At 41.3% G+C, this 10,832-nt stretch overlaps 1 protein-coding gene across 1 annotated transcript in view; it reads right to left on the reverse strand.

Moving 5' to 3' along the window:
- The window catches only part of DEPTOR (DEP domain containing MTOR interacting protein), a 137,514-nt gene extending 133,251 nt beyond the window's left edge, over positions 1-4,263 (reverse strand). Inside the window, exon 1 of the mRNA XM_088798965.1 lies at positions 4,034-4,263. Coding sequence (XP_088655091.1) covers positions 4,034-4,152 — 119 coding nt within the window. The 5' untranslated portion in view covers positions 4,153-4,263. The remainder of the gene's footprint in view (positions 1-4,033) is intronic.
- Between the last annotated feature and the right edge of the window lie 6,569 nt (positions 4,264-10,832).

Here is a 10,832-nt window from a genome sequence, read left to right on the forward strand (position 1 = left end):
CAAAAAGAAACTCTATACCCATTAGCAATCACTCTCCATTCCCCCTCCCCACTGCCGCTGCCAACCACTTTGTGTCTCTATGGATCACCTATTCTGGACATTCCATATAAATGGCAATACAATATATGTCCTTTTGTGTCTGTCTTCGGTCACTTAGCATAATGTTTTCAAGTGCCCTCCATGTGGTGGCATGTATCAGTACTTTATTCCTTTTTATTGCCAAATAATATTCCATTGTATGGATATACCACTCACTGTTTGTCCACTCATCAGTTGATGAACATTTGAGTTGTTTCTGTTTTGGGCTATTATAAATAATGCTGCTGTGACCATTTGGGTACACATTTTTTTATGTGGACATGTTTCCATTTCTCTTGGGAAAAAATATTTTTTATATATATAGATATATAATATATAGATATATGTATATGACATATCTATCTATATAGCTCTATCTATCTATATATCTATATCATCTATATTTATATACATATACATACATATACATATATATACATATATATACATATATATACATATATACATATATATACATATATATATATATATATATATATCTGGCAGTAAAATTGATGGGTCATATGGTAACTCCATGTTTAATTTTTGAGGAAATTCCAAAATGGCTACATCATCTTACCTTTCCACCAGCACTGTACAAGGGTTCCCATTTACCCAAATCCTTGTCAACACTAGTTATTATCTGTCTTTTTTTATTATAGCCGTCCTGGGAGTGTGAAGTGGTATCTAAATGCATTTTTTAGAAGTAAAAACATGGTAATATCGGGGGCAGGAAGTACAATATTTTATGACAAGGGAAAGCATGAAGCGATTAGGAAAAATATTTTGTGGTCAGGCTGGAAAAGGAAGCAGGAGATGTTTTGAAGCCTGTTACTCAGTTTCATATCCTTATGCAACCAATCGCCCTATCCAGAGTGTTAGGATTGTGGAGCCAGGCCTCCATTTCACATCTGGAGCTGATCATAGTCATAACAACTCATCTTGCTTTATTGATTTATTTTACAATGTTCCTTTCCATGTTATATCCCATTGGATCCCAGACCACAAATCCTATGTGGAAGGATATTATTATTCTCATTCTGCAGGTCTGGGTGCTAAGACCCTGAGCAGCTAACTGACTTGCTCCCAACAAAGGTAGTTAAAAATATATGCATGTATACGTAGACATTAAATAAATAAAATTCACAGTGCCGGGCCTGGCAGCCAAATTTTCTTATTTCAAATCCCAATCCTTGTTTTCCTCTTTCCTCATCACATTCATTTACCTAATCTCTGGTGACCCAGAAAATAATGGAAAAGCATGAGAAGGCAGAGAATTGTGTGTGTGTGTGCGTGTGTGTGTGTGTGTGTGTGTGTATGAAGCAATTAAAGGCAGGAGGCCTGCATATCGAAAAGTCCCCACAATCAGATTGGGAGAGAACAGGTAGGGATGCAAAAACATGTTGTGACAGTGACGGTAAGGATGGCTGCGTGCCGCTTCTTTATGAGAGGTTCCTGCAGTAATGAAGAAGTCAGGGCACAAAGCCACTTAAGTCCCTAAATTCAGAATATTATATTATCTGTTCTTACAGTCGTATAATTGCATACGCTAGTCAATCAAATATTTATTGAGTAATTATTATGTGCTAGGCACAGTGTGAAAATGATTGGGATTTAAACCAAAAAACCAATGATTACAATTTTCCAAAGTAAAATCAAATAGCCAACATTTGCTAAGCCTTTTATATATATATCACCTCATTTAATCCTCACAACATTCCTGCACAAGAAGTGGAAACTGAGGCACCAAGAAGTTGAGTAAATTGTCCCAAAGCCACAGAACTAATAAAAAATGGTAGAGGCAGAATAAGAACCCAGGCAGCCTAGTTCTATTAGTTCTATGCCATGTTGTTAGTCACCACCCAATCCTTCCTGTCAGATCTTGCTCAGCTAGAAGTCACGTGGAGACACACAGAGATTAATAATACTAATTAATTCCAGCAACCATTTGTTGATTGCTCATTCATATATGAATCCCAGGGGCAAATTCTCACAACAAACTCATTAAGAACTTATCTTCATTACTATTTTATAGAGGAGGAAACAGAGTTTCAGAGAATTGAATGAATGTGTCCAAGTTCACAGAGCCGTCATAGCTAATGCTAACACTGCTTACTATATACCAGGCACTGTTCTAAGCACTAACTCATGTAATCTTCGTAACAACACTATGAAGTAGAGTCCATAGTTACCCATCATTCTTAGTTAAGAAACTTGTCTGAGGTCCCACACTAATAGATGGCAAACCCAGAATTCACTCTAGCTTAAATTCTTGTCCAAACAACTTAATGCTGACTTTTTGCTATAAAGTTGCTGAGCAGAAATTCAACTCCCACCCCCCCAAAAAAAACCAAATTCAAACCCAGATCTATTATAACTCTTGGGTGAGAGAGAACCCTCTGTCCTCTGTCTACTTACGGACACACTAAGCATGGTTCTCAAACCTGCCATAGTGTAGAAGAGTGCTAGGGAAGAAGCAGGTAACCAAAAGCTCTGGGGAACACCCCAAGAAGGAGCAGTTAAGGTACATCTTGAAGGAGAAAGTGCTTACTGGACAAAGAGAGACACCATATAATTTATTATTTTAAAGGAAATGAAAAGTACCCAATTGAGGACTTTGAAAAAGACAATATAATGATGAGGAGTAAATAAATTATTAAAAAGTGTTTCAGATTGAATCATAAAATATATTCTTGATGAAGGAAACAAGTTTTTATTCCCTTTAATTTGGCTACACATTTAAAAATCATCAAGGACTAGAAGTGTGCGATTTGCCTTTTGTAACATTAAACTCAACTAATTATGACTTCCAATATTTACTTTCTTAATGTAAGTGCTCTAAGCAGGGTGGTTACCAAACCTTAGGGATCTTTGCAAGATTCTCTCCTTCAGACCCTGAAACACGGTATTTAAAAACCACAATGAGCCTGAAGATTCAGGCCAAGAACTTAGAAGGAACCGCTGTGCGTGTTGTTCCCGCCGGGCGAGGACCCGCAGGCAAGTAGTGGCTCAAACGCGCAGCCAGGTTTTTCCCTGGCAAACTGATTTATGACCACAAGGGCAGCTGCACAACCGGTCGGACCACAAATACAATTCTCAAACATGAATCCAAGAAGGATGTGGATGGAATGGGAATAGTAAGGGAGGTTCTAGGGGTCACTGCCTTTCCTGGGCGGCGTCAGACCGGTCAAGTCCTCCTTCTTGCAGCAGCCCGGGACCGAACGGTTATGGGGTCCACAATGTGCACGCTGGGGGAGTTGACACAGCAGCCCAGCAGCGGGACAAGGTGCCTCCACTCCCCCCTGCGGACACACATGACGATTGACGAGGATGTGGCTACTTAGTGATAGGTACAGTGTTTCAAAAATGTTCTCTCTTATTGTGAGGTTTAGCCCTCACAATAACCCATAAGAGAGTTGCAGTGCGCAGCCCCATTTTACAGATGCAAATGTTGAAGGTCAGAGAAGTGAAGCAAGACTTGACAGCGAAAAAGGAAAACCTCAAGCGAAGGTGATCTTTGGGGTGGTTCCTTTTATCCAGGAGCAAAGAGGTGGGGGCTGGGGCCGGCTCGGGGCCCCACAGAGACCCCTGTGGTTCTCTGGGAGCATTAGGAGCCGGCTGTCAGCCCCGAGGCCTGGCAGCGCCCAGGTGCCTGGGAAGAGGGAGCGCGCGCGGTGGGTGCCAGCGCGTCTGCGGGCGCAGGGCTGCAGCGCGCACCACTCGCTCGCTTGTGTCCGCCTGGGGAGCCCCGCGCCAGTCCCGGGTCCGCAGGGCGCCGGGCTGCAGCAGCCAGTCAGGAGCGCCACGAGGACTGTCCACGCGCCCGCAGCCGTCCCGGAGCCCGCACAAGTCGCAAGCCACAAGCCACCAGCCACGGCGCGCGTGCGCGCGGGAATGTTGCGGACACAGTCTGGCAGTGCCACCGCGAGCCCACCGTCACTGCCCCACGCCTTACCGTAGCTGCTCCCCGGTGACCAGGACCTCAGCCATGCGCTCCAGCTCCCTTTGCTGCGCCCCGCCACTACCGCTAGGGCTGCTATCGCTGCCACCACTGCCAGCGCTGCCACCCTCCATGCTCCGGGCCGTGCCGCTACCACTGTCTTTGCTGGCCGCCGCGGGTTTGGGTGTTAAATCAGTCTGCCCTCACAGAGGCTTCTCCCGCCATGATTGTTAGGGGCAATACCGTTGCTCACACCCGATTGGCTGGAGCGGAAATCCCGGTGGGTTGGGTTGGCTGAGGAGCTGGGGGCGTGTGCTCCAGGAACTCCAGCCTGAGGGCGTGGCTGGAACCCCGCGTGGTCGAGGGGGCGGGGCCGAGGGAGGAAAATATAAACATTTGGGCGGGGCGCCGGTTCTGCGTTTTGTGTGCAGTGGAGATTGAATTAGGTGAGCGCCCCTTCCTTTACCCGCGGCGCTCCTGCTGGGAGTCCCTGGAGACAGGTTAGGAGGCTACTAGACTAGTAGGAAGGTATTTTTATTATACTTTCTGTGCTCCAAATTGCCAGAGAGTAAAACTAATAACAATACAGCTAAATAGTGAAGGACGATGGATATACATGTCACTACAGGGCTTGCAGAAATTAAGCATTTTTCTCGCCCCAACCCCCTTCACCAAAGACAGTTTACTTACTTTATGGTGTAATCAATAAAGAACGCTGGCCTGGGATCCAGCTCCACGCCTATAATTTCCTACCTAATTGTGCTTAGTCCTCAGTTTCTACCTTTACAAAATGAAAATAATTGTGGCTACCACTTGTTGACATCTGCTGCATTAAAGATGCTTCAGGTAGTTGTTACCTTCCTTCATTATTGCAATAAATCATGAAATGGATGTTGTCCTCATTTTACATCAGGAATCAGGCTCAGAGAGATGGGGTAACAGCTAGTAAGTGCAAGAAGTAAAAATCAAACCCAGAACATTCTGGCTTCAAAGCTGTGTTCTTAAAAGACTGCCTCTTAAAATGGGGATATGATGTATTGTCTACCTTACGGGGAATATGGAAAGAATTGTGATTAATGCCAAATAAATACCCTGTTTTTCTATCCCATGCAGTGTCAGAGTCTGGTCTGCAGCAAAACCACGTAATGCTAATGGCAGAGATCATTGTGATGGTAAAGACCTATCTGTGTATTGACATTTTATGCAGTTTGCTACAATATTTGGATATATCGGGATGCCAAAAAAATGTATACACGTGGACACTTTGGTCAACATTGCTCAAGCAGTAGTTCGCCATGATCAAAAGTGTCTGGACACTGATGGTAACCACTTTGAGCACCTCTTGTAATTGCAGAAGTCAAAGGTGACTTGTATTCATCTTTTATTATTGGTATATATTGAATATTACAATTTTAATACAGTTTTCTGTTCTTAAAATGTGTATACATTTTTTGGCACCTTCTGTATACAAGTCTCTGCACTCTTACAACTAGTAAGTGTGAAACTAATTTTTTTAAATTAACAGTATCTTGAAAGATGTAATCTCTCAATTGCAGATATCAATTATAAGTCTACACATAAAAATGAAAATGAGAGGGCTATTGAAAACCCACCTCTTTGTATATTTTTTATCAATTCTGCCATTCGAGAGTATTTATACCATCATGCAGGCTCATTGTATTTTATTGTTCTGTCTTGTGGGCATTTTTTTTTTTTTAAGATCCCTGAAGTCTTTTCCAACATTCTACAAAATCACTACTTAAAATTTGCAATAATTCATTGAACATTTATTCTGTGCTTTATGTGGTGCTAAACATTTTGGTTATATTGTTTAATTTATTCTCACAAAAACCCTGAGTTAGGTATTCTTATTGTCAATTTACAAACGAAAAAGCTTAAGCATAGAAAAGTGAAGTAATCTGCCTAAATTTCACACCTAGAAAATCAGTTAGACAGCCCTTGAACCCTACTTCTACAGATTCCCAAGGCCATGTTCAACCATACTCCTTAAAGAGAACAATTGTCCAACTTCTTCATGAATTCAACAGTATATTTTAGGCAACATTTTCACCAAAAGAAGTTACCTAAATTTCTTAACTTTTTAAATAGACTGTGGCAGAAATGTGAACCAAGTGAGAAAAGGTTCCAAGTGCATGTGATTCTAAGAGCCTCATTCTGCATAAATCATTTAACAGAAGTAGAGATGCCAGAGTTAATGAGTTTAACAGCTGCCTGTCACTCATGTTTTAATCCTATAACACAGAACATCAAAAGTTTGCATAGGCTTTACATCAAATATGCAGTTTCTTTCCTGATCCCGTCATTTATTAACTTTGTAACCTTATGCGAATTACTTCACTTCTCTGGGCCTCAATTTCCTATTGATAAAACAGGAGTAATAATTCCTATCTTTTGGGATATTGTATGGCTTCAATGAAATAACACTATATAAAGTTTCCGGGTACGTGACATGTGTTCAATAGCTGTTCTCTTTATGATGCTAGACAAAACACTTTTTCTCAAGTTATCTCTAATTAATTTTTAAAATTATTAGTAGGCCTGCAAAATGAAGAAAAGAGACATACAAACCTGGCCCCACTAAATCTCTCTTTGATTTAATGGTTTTAAGTTTTTTGAAAGTGCAGAATGAGAAAACATTACATTGTTACACATTTCTAATTATTCATTGTTCAAGCAACACTTTGTTTTATCCCAAAGCTCTACCTACATATGTAAATCTTATCAGTGTTGTGAATGTCTTTGATTTTTTTTCACCGTTTTCAATCTAGTCGTGTTTTCATTTGAATTCCAGCATCTTTCTTTGTCTGAAAAATAAATACTAAAAATGTTTTGTTGTAGAATAATTTCTTGTTTAATAATTTCTGACAAAATGTTTATGATATAAAACTCATCATAAAAATTTATGGTAAAAAAAAAAACTATGATAAAAAAAAGCACCTTCTCATAAGGGGAAAACATTAAATTTAGGAAAATACCTGATACCACTACTCCAGTGAGAGGGAAAGAGCAGAATTTATTTTCATGCTTAAGGAGAGGGGTGTGTGTGTGTGTGTGTGTGTGTGTGTGTGTGTGTGTGTGTAAACAGGAAATGTGAACAGGAAATGAGGAACTGGTTTCTGTTATTTTTTTAACCTTTCTTTTGATGTATGAGACACACCATGCTCCATTGAGTTAGAAGACAGACCCTTTTCCTAACTTAGGGAAAGATTTGTGAACTGACTCTTGAGGACATGTGAGCACCAATGTGGGCCAGTGAGCTCTGGAACAACTGGTCCCCAAATCAACTGTGCTCTACAGTACTGGTATACAAAAGAAGGGTACTGACAGGGAGATTCATCCAGTGTGAAGATCTTAAAAGGGCTGAAAATTCAGACACCTGAATTGGATTCCTGGCTCCACGGGGGCAAGTTCATTATCTTCTCTGAATTTTCTGTCCTACTTTGTAAAGTCAAGATCATACCACCAATCTTATTGGGTTGTTGACATTATTAAATAAAATTTAGTGAGCATACTGTTACAGGTGGGAACTATTAAATGTGAGCCTTTTCTTATAGCTCTCCCTACTTACCTGTTTCATGCCTTCTGGCTGTTTTGGTGCTCGGGAACCAGTGCTTCTCAAACTTTTTGGTGGGGAAGGGACAGGGATGTGTGTGTGTGTGTGTGTGTGTTCAGTTCATTAAAGACTGACTCTTTAGTAATATATAATAAAAATGAAATAAAAAAACATACAAAACAGGGGCCGGCCCGGTGGCTCAGGCGGTTAGAGCTCCATATTCCTAACTCCGAAGGCGACTGGTTGGAATCCCACATGGGCCAGTGGGCTCTCAACCACAAGGTTGCCAGTTCAATCGCTGGAGTCCTACAAGGGATGGTGGGCAGCGCCCCCTGCAACTAAAATTGAACACGGCACTTTGAGCTGAGCTGCCGCTGAGCTCCCTGATGGCTCAGTTGGTTGGAGCGCATCCTCTCAACCACAAGGTTCCTGGTTCGGCTCCCACATGGGCTGCGCCCCCTTCAACTAGAAAACAGCAACTGGACCTGGAGCTGAGCTGTGCCCTCCACAACTAAGACTGAAAGGACAACAACTTGAAGCTGAATGGCACCCTCCACAACTAAGATTGAAAGGACAACAACTTGACTTGGAAAAAAGTCCTGGAAGTACACACTGTTCCCCCAATAAAGTCCTGTTCCCGTTCCCCAATAAAATCTAAAAAAAAAAAAAAAAAAAAAAAAAAAAAATACAAAACAGAATCTCATTTTTTTTTTATTGTTTTGGTCAATAGACAGAAAATTGTCAAGTTGCTATAAATATTTCTAAATTATTGTCTCTCATTATAGTGTGTTTGAAAAAAGGGAAAGCAACAGTGATCTGGTCATAATTTCCTAACTGTCATGCTGGGTAGTCACACCCCAAGCATATAACTTCTTTGCTAAAAAGGCTTCTTTGCTAAGCAAGCCCTGTCCATTGTTTCTGTGCCTATAGGTTAACACACCTTTAAAATGCCCTTTCAGATCCCTTCTTCTAATATCACCCTTTTAGACCCCCTCCTTCTAAAGCCTGCAAGAGAGCACACAATCTTAACTATTGTGTAATCTGATTCCTGTCTTGCTTTCTCCCACTTTGGTGTAATCTCCCTGAGTTCCCTCTTTAATCTCAAATGCATAAAATAAACTGCAAACTGCTGCTCTCCTAAGCATTTATCTCAGCCTGTTGAGATCTTGCTTCCAGGTGTATCCTGTTTGGCTCAAATACGTTTTATAAAAATTTTCTACAGGATTGGACATTCTTCCGTTGACAACTGGTGGTGGTCACCCATTGGCAGACCATGCTTTGAGTAGTAGTGGTTAAAAGTGAATAGTTATGTAAGAAGATGAACTTGAATCAAACGTGTTTTCACAAAAGAGTATTGTGAATGATGAAGCTTAATAACATGTTAGCTGTCATTATTGTTGTTGCCTCTTAATATACACCTGTATTATTCCTGCCTAATTTTCAAGATGAATTCAAATCCTCCCTCTCTGTGATACCATTTTGCATTCCCCCAAGCAGTCTGTTACTCTTTTCCTTTGAATTTTCATGGTGTGGGGACAGAGCCAGGAGAGCAGATTCCAGGCTCTCAACCTCACATGGAAAGGTGCTGACTCAGGTAGTAGATGGCCATCAGCTGTGACTAGTTGACCATCAGCTGTAACCAGTTAGCCATTAGGCACTAATATAACTGCCGTGGCTACGTTGGTTGGTTGGTTGGCAGAGAAGCAGACAGCGGGTTGTGGGTCATGTGGTTCCTGTTTCCTGTATCTCTGTGGGGACAGAGCCAGGAGTGCAGTTTCCAGGCTCTTGGCCTCACGTAGGAAGGTGCTGGCTCAGGTAGTAAATGGCCATCAACTGTGATTGGATGGCCATTAGTTATGGCTAGTTGGCCATCAGCTGTAACCAGTGAGACACTGGCCACTAATATAACTGCTGTGGCTACACTAGCAGCAAAACGGGGGCTAGCAAGAAGATGGTGGCTGAGCTAGCAAGAGCGGATTGCTATTAAGACGGTGGGTTGCAGATTGTGTGGCTCCTGTTTCCTGTGTCTCCGGCCCAGCTGCCAGTGAGAATATAGTAGTATGACTCCCCTACCTATGGTTCCATGGTTGTTCCTTTTAGGCCTAACCATATCCTGTGTTCTTATGTGGGGAGCGGGACCAGAGACCCCGCCTGACGCCCTGCCTGACAATCTCTAAGCTGAGACCCTGCGTGACACATGGTATCAGAAGATCTACATTGTTCTGAACCATTAATGGTTATCTTGATTTTCATGCTGCCACAATTTTTATTCTTTCTCTATGAATGAAAGCAGATAGATGATTTAGCAATATCCTGTTCAGATACTTCTGTTGACAGATTCTTAATAAAGACAACTTGTCTTTAAAAAATAAATGTAGGGGCGGCCAGTTAGCTCAGTTGGTTAGAGTGTGGTGCTCTTAACAAAAACGTTGTCGGTTGGATCCCCCCCATGGGCCACTGTGAGCTGCGCCCTCCACAACTAGATTGAAACAACTATTTGACTTGGATCTGATGGGTCCTGGAAAAACACACTTAAACTAAATAAAAGTTTAAAAATAAATAAATAAATGTAAAGGTAGAGAAAAGCCATTTTCATATGTTCATCATTTAAATCCATTTTTAATATTTTTGTCGTGTTTGACTCATCTTTTTGTAGTGATAGACATAACACATTATAAATAAATGTGAGGTCATGTTGTCCTCCAGTCCTAGCCCTGCTCACCTCCCAAGAAGTCTTCTAAGTCTTAACCTTGGTTCCGGTGCAGACCTTGGTGCTAAAAAGGTGTCCCCAAAAGCTTAATAGTACTATGGTATATACTGCCACCTAGTGACTTCTTTTGCAATGATACTAAACGATAATGGGTTTCCTATAAGGGTCACCCACAAGGGTGCCTTTTGGGAAATTTTGGTGGGGACTGTGGTTTGTCACGTTATTGGGGATGCTACTGGCTTTTAGTGAACAGGCATACTATTAATAGATATTCTCGTTTGCTTGGAAGAGCACTTCACAAAGAAGAATTGAATTGTCCTAAGTCCAAAATGTCTTTCTCACGTTCTATGGATATTCATGTGGATGAAGATTCATGTTTACTGTTATCTGAGCCTAGAACCTAATTTGGTTTTATATAGAAACACAAGGTATTTTTAAAACAACTTTAATATAATCTTGAATTGTCCAGGAATGCTATTACATCAAGAAAAATGTGTACATCAAGAAAAGACTGTATTTTGTTCTCTTCA

Source organism: Rhinolophus sinicus, chromosome 6 (assembly GCF_057876585.1).
Source record: "Rhinolophus sinicus isolate RSI-liver-muscle chromosome 6, RSI-T2T, whole genome shotgun sequence".
Lineage (NCBI taxonomy): Eukaryota > Metazoa > Chordata > Mammalia > Chiroptera > Rhinolophidae > Rhinolophus > Rhinolophus sinicus.